Raw genomic sequence first — 14,461 nt, 5'->3', positions numbered from 1 at the left:
GAAAATAGTCATAATATCCACGTCTCGGTCAGATTCTTTGTCACGAACTTGTGGTACGTCGCTACGTACTTGGACCATGAGGTTCGGTGAGTATCGTAGTTGTGCACGGGAATAACGGAGGTCCACCGCCGTCGGGCCAAGTACACTCGGTATTGCCACTGCTAAATGCCGACGATCTGACTTTGGATCGGTGTGAGCTCGGGTACCTTGTAAAATACAAGGATTTCGTGTTTATTGTATATTTTAGATTTTCTTAGCTTTTTTCTTAGTGTTTATATCGTGATCTTTCCCGGCTGCGCTGGGACCTTGGGGCCCGCATCATCATATCATGTTACTCGTCATGTCACTTGGTGTCGCCACGCACTGTAGATTTCTTACAATTTTAGCATTATTGGTGATATTTCCGGTTTCAATTTTGATGATAACCGTTACTTGAGTATAATCCTGCACGGTGAAGTATATACTGTACACTGTGGCTGTTTCCGTGAAATTTCTATAGTGGAGTGGTGTAGGCACGCTCACGTGGTTATACGTCCGATGTAGGAGTCTTGCCAGTAATATAATGTTGAGTCACGAAGTTCAGTTCCCCCTCAATTTTTGTCAGGCTACAAGAGGTATAGAGGCGGTGAGCGCGACCCGACCAGAAGATCCCTTAAGAGACGCCTCCAGACTCCAGTGGAGCAACTTGAGTGATCCTCATTTCTTCAATTCCTACGCTTGCTCAAAAGACTGTCTATACGGTTCAGGAGGTGTCAGGTCTAGCACTGCTCCAAGTTCTGTCTGCCGGAATAGTGAAGATATTTCGCGCAACATCGGATATTTGTAGACACCAAACGTCGATCGGATGACATATAACTGAGAGTTGGCTGCGCTGACTATTAGAGTTATCACAATGTTGATACTCAAGAATATAGGATGAAGTTCTAGATCGCATTGACAGCAGCATGACAGTCGGAGCTAGGAAGCTACAGTATATCTCTCTGCTAAAGGATTCATTCAGCTGTAAGGCCTGCCCTTATCACAAAGGAGTCAACGATGTTAGGACTGAGGCAAGAGGCCTTTCCAGCGTATGGGCCTAAGCCAGTAGGATTCTTTCCAATTCAGACAAAAAATCATACTTTTGAGACTGTGCGACACTCATTACCCCTCAATCTCATGTGAGACGCATCGTTTCTCCATGCAAAGGCTTCCGTAGTTACTTCAAAGCGAGGGGTATCAAAAGGTCCTTGCAGCCAGTGCCCACTAAATAACTTTAACCCCAATAGCCATCTCGCAAGCTATCCCTCCAAGGAAGTCGGGAGCATCAATGGCCAATAGACTGCATGGAAAGGCGATATTCCGAGACGACTTGCCAAATACGAAAATACGCACGTAGATACTAGCAAAAATCGGGCATGCACAGCGCACTGCAGCGGTAAGTTATACGACTACTGGACGGCACAGCACTCTCCGGGGAATCGATCTGTCCAGCCGCTGGCGATCTTTCCGGTCTGAAACCCTCCGCATTGATGGAATAGGAAGCTCGAATTGACTGTGGAGACAATTTATGCGAGGGACATTTTCAGCTGAAAACTCAATGCAACATAAAATAAGACTTGCATGAGACTAGTGAGTTTGTATGCAAAGCAGATCAGGATGATCATTGTTATTGGATGGAGCTCGGGATATTTGTTTGGTCTAGAACTGGTATCACGAGATGAATACTACCTTCGACTGTGCAGGTAGCCCGATACGAATACTCAAAGTGAGTTTTTGTTGTTGAGATCAGTCCACATTGGTGATTGAGGTGCAGTGAGCGCTGGAAGATGCAGGATGGAGAGGCGCAGGTATGGCTAGATCAAAGGCAAGTAGAAAAGTTCCCATAATCAGATATTGCCTACATTATTAGGGATCTGCTTGACGTATAAATAACCTGATGTCCTCTCGAAGAGCAAGAACTTCCAAGACCTTCACCCTCAAGCAACTGGCAAACAACCTCTCTTAACACTATCTCTTCACGCACTCCTGTAAATTGCACCATGTTATCCATCCCTCTACAGTCTTACTAACATAGCGTAGCTTGGAGCTCATCACGATGGTCAACCCCCTCTACGTCGTCTACGCTCTCTCCGCCATCGCAGGAGTTGAGGCCTGCAAGAGAACCTGCTCTGCTTCCAACGACGCCGGCACCACCTGCAGCTACTCATGCACGCAGGTTTGCTCCAGCATCTCTGCCAAGCAAGCTCGCGATACCTTCCTCGCGGCTCTCCAGTCTGGAGGCAACTCGTGCTCTGCTGTTGGAACTAGTGGTGTCTCGTGCAGGAAGACGGCCAAGTTTGGAAGCTGCTACGATCATCACTGGTCATGTGGCAGTGGCTGCTAGATTGGTCACAAGGGAGAGAGCTATATTATCGGTCATTGTGATGTCAATGTCTGTGCAAGTCTGAGCCAGCAGTTAGTTTGGTGGTTGACATCAGCATGTTACTGGATGTTCTAGAAAAGTCCATATGTTCATCAGAATTAGCAAAGAACAGTTCAAAGCGATAACGTCTATTGGTTTGGTCGTCAGCGCACTGAGCCACCCTCACACGTGGTTAATGAGTTATCTAAATGGACATGGTAGTGGGCTAGGGTAGGCAAGAAGACTTGTAATCTCTCCCTTGACTAGTGATAAGACTAGGCAAGTGTAGTATATCTTAATACTTTAGACCAGTTAGCTCTACCATTTCGGCTGAGGGTATGAAGCTTTTCTTCTATGGGATTGAGTGAACGACAGTAATCCTTCTAGACTGTGCGTTCACCTCTTAGTCCAGAAATCCTAATATGAAGAAGCTGGGTGAACCGGTGCATCAGTGGCTCCGCTTACATTACAAATGTATTTACAGATTATTCTACTTCATATGCCTTCGCTTCTTTTTAGTTGACCGACTGGTTTCCTGTGACCCCGCTCGCAATGGGATTGTTACGTTAGTGAATTTGGACTGACTCGAACACCAAAGACTCCGACCACGTAACCGCGTATCCCTTCGGCACTATCGGCGAACCGTAGGATTGGTAATTGACGAGAGACCAGAATCCTACTCAAGGTATTAATGCTTAACTCTTCTAGATAGGCAATTGATGTCGTCTCGCTCTAAATATTAGTACCGGACACTATTGGCCTTAGTGCAGGCGGATATTATCTCGTCTAGAGGCTTTCGTAGCAGAAAGCTTGCCGTTGAACTAAAACTTAGTAATATAAGCATATCTATTATCACCGTCGGCAGAAGTCACGGTATATCGCCGAACAGCTATGGAGTAAAATGCCACCTCGGCATATGGCAAGTTCCGTGCAATAGAACAGATCCGAGCCGACTTAGCCGCAAGACCCTGAAAGCGCACGGGCGAATACCCCAAAACTGACGTCGGAGCCACTATCCTGCAGGGAAGCCCTGCATTTGCATTGCTGGAACAATTCGCTTGACCATTTTGCTTTCTGGAACACTAGAATGAAATGCGTTAAGATGATATGACGAATTCAGATGCGACCCAATCAACACTATGACCCTTACCACGCCGCGGAGCAGAAACAGTTCGAGACCTTTTCTAACAAGCATTTGTCACTTGTGCATTGGTATCTTACACTAAATGTAACTAATAAATCGTAATGTCTACCTCCCATGATAGTGTCCCGGAGTGAGCTCTCCCCTATCCGCCGGTCCCTGAGCTGAACTAATCACAATTTCCGTCTTGCGCATGATTCCATCCTCCTTGGCCAAAATGTCCTCTGCACTATCACCGATCTGCTCATCAACCCCACTGCCCAAAGGTTGCAGCCCGCTTCTTCGGGAAAGGTTCTTGCGGTAGGTCGACTGTAGCGCGTAACCAGAATTGTTCTGCGACTTGCTGCGGCTGCGACTCCCGACGCGGGACTGCTCGCTGAAGTAGCGCACCAGAGGGGCGAGGGTCGGGACGCAGGCGACGATTATTCCGAGGTTGTTCTCGACCATTGACCATTTGATGAGACCTGCGGAGTCGAGGAGGTTGGAGAGGGATTTTATGGTCTGGATGCGGACGATTTGGATGATGGAGATGAAGATCCCCATGGCGAAAAGACCGAGAAGGACGACTTTCTTGCGGTTCGGCATCTGGAGCTTGAGTAATGTCGGGAAAGGGAGCATCATGCTGTATTTGTCACTGGTTAGATACTTCATTTTGCCAATGTCGTAAATACTTACACGACGACATCAAATACGATGGTGATTGAGGCCATAGTGGTGTACATAGGCACGCCTTTGAGACAAGAGCCGTGTGTAATGCTCAAATCCCATTGTTTTCGAACCTACGAGAAGCTCTTGTCAGCAAAGCCACGTGTTGAGGTCGTCCGAGGGGCCACGTACAGGTGTACAGAGGTTAATCTGCGCAATCAAGAACGAAATATGGAACAACGTGCAGGCAACAGCAACGCCGACAGTGACTTTATACCAGATTCCTGAGGCCATGAACCTCAAGTACGAGATCAAAAGGCTGAGCTTGAACCCTAAGATACTAGAGATGTAACTTTTCGTCGTCGGTAAGCAGTTATTGGGTATCGCGAGAGGAGTCGATCTTACAATGGCGCGCCCATGAATTGTAGCTTGAGACACTGTTAGTTTTTGAGAGACAATTGAGTGATAATGGACTTACCAGCATGAAGTTGTAGTAGTTTTGCTGAGGCAAGTCATCGAGTTTCTTCAATCCGAGTCCCCATTTCGTTTCTAGAATGTGTCAACTGGTGATCGGCAAGACTCGATCTTAGCGAAAGTTTACTCACGTATCACGGTAACAACAGCGAACCCGCAGCTCGCGATCTATTACTGATCAGCAACTCTATCATCTGGAGATCGAATGCAGATCCCTTCTTACCCATGTCGCGATGATGATCCAGTCATCTACAAACAAGACGCGTCAGTGCCAACAAACAACAGGGAATCGACAGGCTCTTCTTACCAGCTCCCACCGACTTGAGCATAAACCCTCTGACGTAAACTCTCAAGAGAACTGTAAGGAGCGCAACGGCTGTGAATACGACAGCGATAGACGTGATTTGAGGGCCATCGGTTGGCGAGCCGCTCGGGGCGTTGTAAGTCCAGCCTGACATTGGAAAATTTGCGACGACAGTATGGAGAGCACAATCCGGAAGAGTACAGCCGACTTATACATCACCCTCTTTCGAAAAAAAGAAACTTGATTCCTTCGAAATGAGCTCTGTTCCGAGACCATGGTCTGATCTGACGCACTCCGACAGCCACAAAACTCAATTTGGCAGGTCGCTTCTCCTCGAGACGATGCGAAATACATCTTCATGCAGGGGTAACTGACAGAGCGTTCATGAACCATTCATAATGGATCACTTGTCCCGACTGTTGAACCCCCCAGCGCCTTGGCAACCCATTACCGGCGTCGACCGAGATAAGCTTCTGACATGGAAATCTGTCAGCCTGTCAGGTAGACCGTTGTGCCGGTGAACCTAAACATCCTAGTCCCAGCCCGGCCCGTGAGCCACTTCCGTGCCTTGTCTCCGCTTTCAGAGTGCACTGTCATCGGTGGGACTAGCTCACTCAAGACATTGACACCGAAGCTTACGATGCACGAGGAAACTCTAATAGTACTTATATAACCCAAAAAGTAAAAAGAGACAAGAACCACTCTCTTTTCTCTGCAAGATCTGCGACACTGTAGCATTTTCTGTGAGTCACACCCTCTGTCTAACTGGTCTGTTGCTTTTTGCTCACGCAGGTAGTGTTTCATCTGCAGGACATCAACCATGAAAGTGACAAGCTTCGTTACAGCCGCTGCGGCATTCTCCACTGCCCAAGCGTATGCCACCACATCTAGCTGTAAATGCTTTCCTGGTGATGCTTGCTGGCCTTCAGACAACCAATGGAAGAGTCTCAACACGACTGTCAATGGTCGTTTGATCAAGACTGTTCCTTTGGGGTCGCCTTGTCACGATCCTACGTACGATGCTGCTCAGTGCAAGTACCTCCAGGACCAATGGCAACATCCCGGGATTCAGTAAGTTTGACTCTGATACAGCCTAGCCCGGTACTAACATGGCCTAGTATGAACTCCTCGTCGTCTGTCATGGCTCCTTGGTTCGCTAACCAGAGCTGCGATCCCTTCCAACCCGAGTCCCGTGCCTGTGAGCTAGGAAACTATGTTCGCTATGCTGTCGAGGCGCAGACCAAGGCCGATGTTGTCAACACCATCAACTTTGCTCGCAATAACAACATCCGCTTCGTCATTCGCAACACTGGTCACGACTACAATGGAAGATCCACCGGTGCTGGTGCTCTCTCCGTCTGGACCCATCGTCTCAAGGACATCCAGTTCAAGGACTACAACGCCAACGGATATAAGGGCAAGGCAGTTACTCTTGGTGCTGGTGTCCAGGGCTTTGACATCCTCAAGGCTGGAAACGATGCTGGTTATGTTGTCATTGGCGGTGAATGCCCTACCGTTGGTGTGACTGGTGGCTATACCCAGGGTGGTGGTCACTCTGCGCTCAGCACAAGCTTTGGTCTGTCGGCGCAGAACACTCTTGAGTTTGAAGTCGTCACAGCCGACTCTGGTGTTGTCACTGCTTCTCCTACCAAGAACTCCGATCTTTTCTGGGCTCTTAATGGTGGCGGCGGCGGCAACTGGGGCGTTGTCCTGTCTATGACTGTTAAGGCCTTCCCTGATGCCAAGGTTGGCGCTGCTACCCTTGCTTTCTTCAACACCAACAACGATCAGGCTACATTCTACAAGGCCATTGAGACTTTCCACTCTAAGCTCCCTGGCATGGTTGATGCTGGATCTATGGTGGTCTACTACTTCACCAACACCTTCTTCCAGATTGCTCCTTTGACCGCCTTTGGCAAGTCTCAAGACGAGGTTCAGACTCTTCTTGCACCCTTCGTCAGCTCGCTTGATGGTCTGGGCGTGAACTATACTGTCAAGTACAGCCAGTCAGCAAACTACTACAACCACTACGATACATACTTCGGCCCTCTCCCCATTGGTAACATCCAAGTTGGAATTGCCCAGTATGGCGGTCGCTTGATCCCCCGTGACACTATCGTCAACAACAACGATGACCTCACCCAAGCTGCTATCAGCATCGTCGAGCAAGGCGTCACGTGGATCGGTGTCGGCACCAACGTCGCACCCTTCAGCAACACTCAGAAGCAGTCCCTTCTGCCAGCCTGGAACAAGGCCCTCGTGCACGCCACTCTCACTACACCATGGAACTTCACTGCTCCCTGGTCAGAGATGTTGGATCTTCAGAACCTCATGACTGATACAATCATGCCTGAGATTGAAGCTGTCACGCCTGGCAGTGGAGCGTACATGAACGAGGCGGACTTCCGCCAGCCCAACTTCCAGTCGGAGTTCTTTGGAGCCAATTACAACAAGCTGTTGTCTGTAAAGGCCAAGTGGGATAAGCAGGGATTCTTCTACGCCAGGAATGCAGTTGGCAGTGAACAGTGGACTGTTAGCGATAACGGCCGAATGTGTCGGCCGAAGTATTAAGCAAACACTTCTGTGATCGGGCTGCGTACACTTGGACCAAAAGCAGTACTGATGAGACGTGGGAGTAATTATGATAGTACTTTACTTCTTAATATATAATTCACCGAGAGCATGCCAGAGCCCTAAGGTTAGACAATGCATTTCATCCATACAGCCCTACAATCCTAGTCCTCCCTTGACATGGCCGCCACTAACATTCCTCCCCCGCCAAGACCCAAGACCGGATCGAAAGACCCCGGCTAAGACAGTGGCGTTAGTGCTATCTTAAAAAGCTACCTTATCGTTGGGCGAACATCTCCCTGATTTTCTTGGCTGTCTTGCATGCTGATAAACCCAACACATAATGCGCCTCGACTCAAAAATGTCAATCGAGGAGATTAATCTCAACCGTGTTGCTCAGAGTTGCCTGCATTAGTGAGGATTTCGGAAGACACGCAGTATTGTGGCGCATTGCAACTCACCCTTAACACTTCCGAAGGGTCAAGTTGTCTGAAGCATCCCTTAAAGGGGAGTATCTCCTCCTTTCGACTAAATATGTTAATCCCCGCTACAAATCCGAACCCGCCGACCTTCTCCATTTTCCCAGACCCTCTTCAGTTACTACCTCTCCCCACTAGCAAGCATGACGATCATCACCAGGATACGCACCTCCAAGCCCAGACGAGCTATTCTCGTTACTGGTGGGGCCGGCTTTATCGGCTCCCATCTCGTCGAAGCTCTTCTTGCTGAGGGCGGTTGGAGAGTTGTCGTTGTTGACAACTTCGATGAGTTCTACGACCCTGCAATCAAGCGCGCCAACCTTGCGCCTCATCTTCTTAACCCAAATCTGAGGCTTTACGAAGCCGACATTGAGGATCTCGAGGCCCTTCAGACTATCTTCGCTGATAATGGCTTTTCCGCTATTGTTCATCTGGCGGCCCGCGCTGGTGTTCTTCCTTCATTGAGCCAGCCCAACAAGTACTTTGATACCAATGTCAATGGCACCCTGAACCTGCTTCAGTGCGCTCGAGAGTTTGGCGTCAAGCAGTTCCTCTTCGGATCATCATCGAGCGTATACGGTCTTGGCGCCAAAGCTCCATTCAACGAGAACTACAAGAGCACACAGCCCATCTCTCCCTATGCAGCATCCAAATCGGCTGGAGAACTGCTTTGCCACACATACTCTCATCTGTATGACATTCGCTGCATCTGCCTCCGTTTCTTCACCGTCTATGGCCCTCGCCAGCGTCCAGACCTCGCGATCCACAAGTTCACGAGGCTCATTCACCAAGGAAAGCCCATTCCGCTCTTCGGAGATGGCTCTTCCCGTCGAGACTACACTTATGTCGACGATATCATTGATGGTATCTTTGCTGCCCTCAAATATGACGGATCTGACTACGAGGTCTTCAACCTTGGAGAGTCGCAGACCATCCAGTTGAGAGATCTTATCGGTGCTCTTGAGGACACATTAGGACGCAAGGCACGCATTGATAGAAAGGGAGAGCAAGCTGGCGATATGCCCATCACCTATGCCGACATCTCCAAGGCGGGTGCCATGCTAGGATACAAGCCCAAGACGCAGGTTCAACAGGGCATTGTCAAGTTTGTCGCTTGGTATCTCAGCCAATGTGGTCCCTGATTTGGAGCTCTTTTCGTCTGTACTACTACTAATAGTTCCTTTTAACGGCTTGGGCTTGGGGTTCGGGGTATCGATTATTTATGGACTGATGGTTTGTACACGGTTTGTTGGGTTTTTCTCTTAGTCCGTTAGTCTTCAATTCTAATGATTTTAAACTCCAATGCTCTCCTATCATGACTTGCCTGACTCCCAACAGAATGTAAATGTTACGAGCAAGGCGCACGATGCATGCTTCAGCTATGGGATCGAGCAACCCAAAAACACTCTCATAAACACAGCTCAGGCAGCATACCGAATGTGAATATCAGGGGAAGAAGATACATTCTAGAGTGCGTTTTCCCCAGGATTGTGATGCTTATTCTGAAGGCTGCAGGGAGGGGAAGGCTTTTACTGCTGTGTGTCTCACCTAATCTTACATGGACGCAATATGCTTATGTTTTAGTCATGATTGTCGCTTTGAGAATGGCGATGCCACCTTCTATCAGACACATATGTCAGACATGCCATTCGTTCCAAATTTCACTTCTTCGAGTTCCGAATCTCAGCAAAATATAACATCGAGGTCGCTTCTGTGCAAAATAAGCAAAGAAGTGTAGCGGTGGCGTAAAACTGCATATCTAAATAAGAATATTAAACTCGCGACATTTCAACGGTTCGAAGGGAGGCATCTCCTCACATTGGTTATCGCCCTATCTTAAGCAAGGGGGCTGCCAAGCTTGCCACCATTCTTCTTCCCCAGCCATTAAATTGCTATGTCTCAAGCCACCAACCAAGACAAGGGCAGATCAGGGGTAAATGCTATCTCTCCTTCTTAAGCTCTTCGACAATTCACCGTCAACAAAAATTTCCAAGTCAATGCCAACATCCATCGGATCGCCAATTTCCCATTCAGAGACATTGATAGCTGTCTTTTTCATCGCCCATTACCGTCGTCTTTCAATTATCACAGTAGTATTCGCTGACTGACTGGCCTTTTTGTGGCTCAGCCACGGTTCTAAAACACCAAAGCTAGCTAACATGCTCTACCCCAATCCGAAGCCCCGTAGGGCACCTCTGTCGGTGATTTTCAGCGCACCCATGTTTTACAAAATCATTACAATTTCTTTGGCATTGTCTCTATCTTTCTATGCATTATCATGGTGGTCGAGGCTGGAAATAACACCAACACACTGGCAACAGGATAACGTCAACACAACAGAACCCGCGGCTCTTGTTGACCAGGACCGTCGTTTTGCCTTCATCATCCCTTCCACAAACCCAAGTCCGAACCTATGCAGGACTATTTTCAGCTCGCTTGCCTTAGGCTACCCAAGCCCAGTAATCATCAATTGGGGAGTCAACTATCGGGACATCTCTCATTGGAGGCTTGGCAAGAATCTTCCCAAGATCATCGGCTTTGTCAATTACCTTGATTCAGTTATGCACCCTAACGCCACCGTAGAAGAGAAGCTAGAAGAAGACGACATCGTTCTCATGGTTGACGCCTACGACGTCTGGTTCCAGCTCCCTGCTCAGGTTCTTCTCAGTCGGTACCATGAAATCAACAAAAGAGCCAATGAAAGACTGCGCAAACAATGGAAGCGTAAGGATGTGCCCATGCCGATGAAGCAGACAATTGTCGCGGCATCGCAAAAGAGATGCTACCCTGCTGATCCTGAACTATTTGGCGTGGATTTAAGATGTGACCTTTGGCCCGAGACTCCTTTGAGAGAGGACCTTTATGGACCGGAGACGGAGAAGAACACTACCTTCTGGCGCAACAACAGACCGAGGTGGATCAACGGCGGCATGTACATCGGCCCAGCAGGCGACATGAGAAGAATGTTCCGCCGCGCCAAGCAAAAGATTGAAGCAATGGTCGGCGAGGCTTTCCCTGTGAGGAGCGAGCAGGGTATGATTGGCGACCTGCTCGGTGCGCAAGAAGTGTGGCGCGAGTTGCAAAGACACAATCACGTCAGCGTTGATGTGAAGGACTTTGTGGGTGAGAATTTCGAATTTCACGTTGGACTTGATTACGGTCAGGAGATATCGGCACAGACATTCGCAACTGAGATCAGCCCAGAAAACAACCTTTTTGACGGTGACTTTGTCGTGCTGAGCGACCAAGAGTCCATCGAAATGAACTCTGAGGTACGCGGTATCTCACCAGTCCGGGTGGAGGGTATCCCAGATGATCTCAAGGCGGTCCAAAGCCCGCTGGTCGAAGACGGCAAGACGGTTGACTGGAGCGACATGCCTCTATACACCGACTTCTTCCTCTCAACAGTGCCAGCTATGCTGCATCACAACAAATTCAAGGAACGACGTGCGACATGGTGGGATAGGCCGTGGTACCACCAGAAGCTGCGCGGCCTTGTCAAATCCGCTCTGCTGCCTAGAGAAACCGATGAGCCCTTGGCTACTGTTCAGCTTGAGGGTAGCAGGGTCAGATACTGGGCTGCTTCAGCAGAGGAGAGGGACAGATATCCCCGCATGGGTAAGCTCAATGCCAACTTGACGGTCTACGATAGGTTTCCGAGCATGGAGCCGAATGAGACGTGTCGGTATGGAAGCCGGAAGCCGCGTGGATCTAAAGCAACGTGGGAGGAGGAGCTTTTCCGTGATGGTGGTGGAGAGTTCAACGGGTCTTGATTGATTGTTGTTATAGATGAAGTTAAATGTCACAAATTGTAGATTTCATATCTTGTTAACTTGACTCGCGATACCAGCATATTCAACAAGACTCGTCAGATAAAAATCAGGAGAATCTGATGGGGATTAATCAAGGGTAATTTCCGAGTGCATGAGGCTAGTACCTATAGCGTTAAACTATCGTGGCCATTAAACTCCAGAGCGTTAGTTGACAGCTTGTAGCGCCGCTTCCCAGTCGATAGTCTGTAGAATTGGCAGGGTTTAGCGCAAGCTGAAGAAGACGCGTCTATCGGCGATAATAATTAGGAGTCAAGTCGGAGAGTTTATTAAGGTGTTGCGACCGCCACTGACATCTTTTCTGACTTTCAAACTGCAGGCGCCTTAATTCTAACCGTAGTCTTTCGTTAGCAATGCGCTTTTTCGCCGCGTTTTCGCTGGCCGTTGGGCTTGTGGCTGCTAGCCCTTGCAAGCCACCGTCTTCCAGTATGTGTTATTCCCGAGAGCCTGTGAACATGCAATAACTAACCGGATCAATTTAGCTGTTGTGTCGGAGGTCATTTCGTCATCTATTACGACCGACATCTCGAGGACGGTCATCGGGTCTGCTTCTTCCACGGTAGATCCCAGCACGAGTACCACCGAGACCGAAGTAGTTGGAACCTCGACCTCAGTCGAATCCTCTGTAGCCGAGACTTCGACTACAGTTGACTCGACGAGTACCGACTACACCCAAGTCAGCGCCTCAACAACCTTGGCCGAGCCAACTTCTACGGCTACAACATCCGAAGCCGCTGCCTCAATTGATACAACAACAGCTCTGACAACAGAAGCCTCATCAGTTGAAACATCTACAGCTGTCGCGACCACCACTACTTCCGAAGAGGCAGTCCCAACGGGTTACTTCCTCGTTGCCGGTGAAGGTCCAGCTCTCGGAGGCAAAGTCAAGTCCAACGGCGACAGTTTCACTCCCATGGTATTCGGCGACCGCGGATCGACTTTCAACCCCGTCCGCTTCCTAGTTGACGAGACCACCGGCGAGCTCCAGCAAGATGGCGTGACGGTCTGCGCATACCAGCAGGTCGGGTTACCTTACGCCCTGATCACGCGGTGCGAAACCAAGAGTCTCTACTACGGAAGTGTTCCCCTCAACTGTGCACAGTTCGAGGGACCTGGAACCTCTATTAGTTGCAGTGCTGTGAAACTGGACTGTTGGCAAACTGGACCCGGTTCTTCTCAAGCGTGTACGAGATCACCGGACCCCGATTGGGATACGTTCTTTATCACTAATAGTGGTGATAATGTCTGGTATCTTAGTTCGGGGGCGTTGCAGAATGAATTCATGACCAAGGTTGACGTGTTTGTTGATCATGTGGAGGTCAGCGCTCCGGTACAAACATAATAAACTGTCCAGCCCTTTGGTGCATTGGCCAAAAGTGACTGCAGGCATAAATGGGTGTGTGTCGTCAGCCTCACTTTCAACTACCTGGTGATTTCCCACTCTTTGACCTTATCATCTTACTTATACCCATCTAAATCCAACTTCAGCCAGCATAATTGCTTTTGGGGGGTTGACTGAACTGTGATTATGGCTGGTGCAGCCGCTCTCCTAACGCTAGAGATTCAATTTGGTCAAGCTGTCCTAGAGTTTGTAGCGGATTTTTTTAATGAATAAATATGTTTATTAAGAATAAATTAGGAGAATTTGTCTCCTATAATAATTGTAGATATTATATGATAAATTAGTAATCGACATTAGCAGAGTCATAGAGAGAAAGCAGAAAGTCTAGTCACATAACTTTACATTATTAATAACAATTTTCTTACAATCTACAGAGAAGTTTGCCTCTCTTTGAGACGATATACGCCCGGAAAATGCGAAAAATCAGTGGTAAAGGAACCAGAAATCGTCGGCGAGAACTATCTGGGGCAGATGTTAGAAAAGAGTGGGTGTGATTGAAAACCCACTAAGACTGGCTAAGAGGATGATTGAAACATAGGCTTTAATTTATCGAGCTCGAACAGTATGAGCCCTCTATGTTTCTTGATGCGCGATTGCGTAAGTGAACATCCAATAAGACAAACGATGAAGTTGGCTGCGCCGCACCGAGAACGCCTTGTTTGTTCCGTTGGTATTCAAACAAGCTCCCTCCCACGGACAGAGCCAATCATAAGCTGGCACAGCCACCGAACTGAACTGCTACCAACAATGGCCCCAAAACGTAAGCCGGACGAACCACCAGAAATTCAGGTATTTAAACATCGCCTTGACCTCGAATTGCAACTCTCCAACAATCATCTACATTACGGCGATAACTCAGTATCCTTGCCACTCATCCTGACTTCTTCCAACCTTACAACGCTACCTACCTTCATACAAGTTTTATCCAATATGCTAGGACGGCCAGAAGTTGCTACTAGCTCCGGCTTGGCACACCAGGGCTGCTGCATATGTCCAAATGACACGATTTCTACCATTCTACAGGCTACGGCCACCACGAATCATAACCACATCAGCGTCGCGCAAGAGTCCAGCGCCGTAAGTTACGTATCTCGCAAAGTGATCTTGGCTAGTTGCTGACTTCTACGAACTATGCAGATGCTGCACGAGCGACGGAATGGAAGGGCAAGATTGACACAACTGCAGGATAAAGCTATCGCCGTCATGGTATAGCTGCTTTTACGTTACTGGGGGCT

General features: G+C 48.6%; 7 protein-coding genes across 7 annotated transcripts; 6 read left to right on the top strand and 1 right to left on the bottom strand.

The window, feature by feature from the left end:
• Positions 1–1,805: 1,805 nt before the first annotated feature.
• On the top strand, positions 1,806–2,362 carry FPRO_06664 (uncharacterized protein; the record flags this gene model as incomplete). The annotated part of the gene is made up of 3 exons (XM_031228398.1): positions 1,806–1,826; positions 1,930–2,006; positions 2,059–2,362. The coding sequence occupies 3 exons, from the start codon at positions 1,806–1,808 to the stop codon at positions 2,360–2,362; spliced, it is 402 nt and encodes a 133-aa protein (XP_031078738.1).
• Positions 2,363–3,629: 1,267 nt separating this feature from the next.
• FPRO_06665 (uncharacterized protein) lies at positions 3,630–5,098 on the bottom strand (the record flags this gene model as incomplete). Its single annotated transcript, XM_031228397.1, has 8 exons — positions 3,630–4,143; positions 4,197–4,300; positions 4,359–4,518; positions 4,572–4,594; positions 4,645–4,715; positions 4,772–4,808; positions 4,864–4,889; positions 4,948–5,098. 8 exons carry the CDS (start codon positions 5,096–5,098, stop codon positions 3,630–3,632), a joined length of 1,086 nt encoding a protein of 361 aa, XP_031078737.1.
• A 666-nt stretch (positions 5,099–5,764) lies between these two features.
• On the top strand, positions 5,765–7,515 carry FPRO_06666 (putative isoamyl alcohol oxidase; the record flags this gene model as incomplete). The annotated part of the gene is made up of 2 exons (XM_031228396.1): positions 5,765–6,015; positions 6,063–7,515. 2 exons carry the CDS (start codon positions 5,765–5,767, stop codon positions 7,513–7,515), a joined length of 1,704 nt encoding a protein of 567 aa, XP_031078736.1.
• Positions 7,516–8,137: 622 nt separating this feature from the next.
• On the top strand, positions 8,138–9,136 carry FPRO_06667 (uncharacterized protein; the record flags this gene model as incomplete). The annotated part of the gene is made up of 1 exon (XM_031228394.1): positions 8,138–9,136. The coding sequence occupies one exon, from the start codon at positions 8,138–8,140 to the stop codon at positions 9,134–9,136; it is 999 nt and encodes a 332-aa protein (XP_031078735.1).
• Positions 9,137–10,153: 1,017 nt separating this feature from the next.
• Positions 10,154–11,767, top strand: FPRO_06668 (uncharacterized protein; the record flags this gene model as incomplete). The annotated part of the gene is made up of 1 exon (XM_031228393.1): positions 10,154–11,767. The coding sequence occupies one exon, from the start codon at positions 10,154–10,156 to the stop codon at positions 11,765–11,767; it is 1,614 nt and encodes a 537-aa protein (XP_031078734.1).
• A 410-nt stretch (positions 11,768–12,177) lies between these two features.
• On the top strand, positions 12,178–13,166 carry FPRO_06669 (uncharacterized protein; the record flags this gene model as incomplete). The annotated part of the gene is made up of 2 exons (XM_031228392.1): positions 12,178–12,250; positions 12,307–13,166. The coding sequence occupies 2 exons, from the start codon at positions 12,178–12,180 to the stop codon at positions 13,164–13,166; spliced, it is 933 nt and encodes a 310-aa protein (XP_031078733.1).
• Positions 13,167–13,973: 807 nt separating this feature from the next.
• Positions 13,974–14,438, top strand: FPRO_06670 (uncharacterized protein; the record flags this gene model as incomplete). The annotated part of the gene is made up of 2 exons (XM_031228391.1): positions 13,974–14,303; positions 14,364–14,438. 2 exons carry the CDS (start codon positions 13,974–13,976, stop codon positions 14,436–14,438), a joined length of 405 nt encoding a protein of 134 aa, XP_031078732.1.
• Between the last annotated feature and the right edge of the window lie 23 nt (positions 14,439–14,461).

Source organism: Fusarium proliferatum (genome assembly GCF_900067095.1).
Source record: "Fusarium proliferatum ET1 genome assembly, contig: FPRO_scaffold003, whole genome shotgun sequence".
Classification (NCBI taxonomy): domain Eukaryota; kingdom Fungi; phylum Ascomycota; class Sordariomycetes; order Hypocreales; family Nectriaceae; genus Fusarium; species Fusarium proliferatum.
This window is presented reverse-complemented; position numbering and strand designations above follow the sequence as displayed.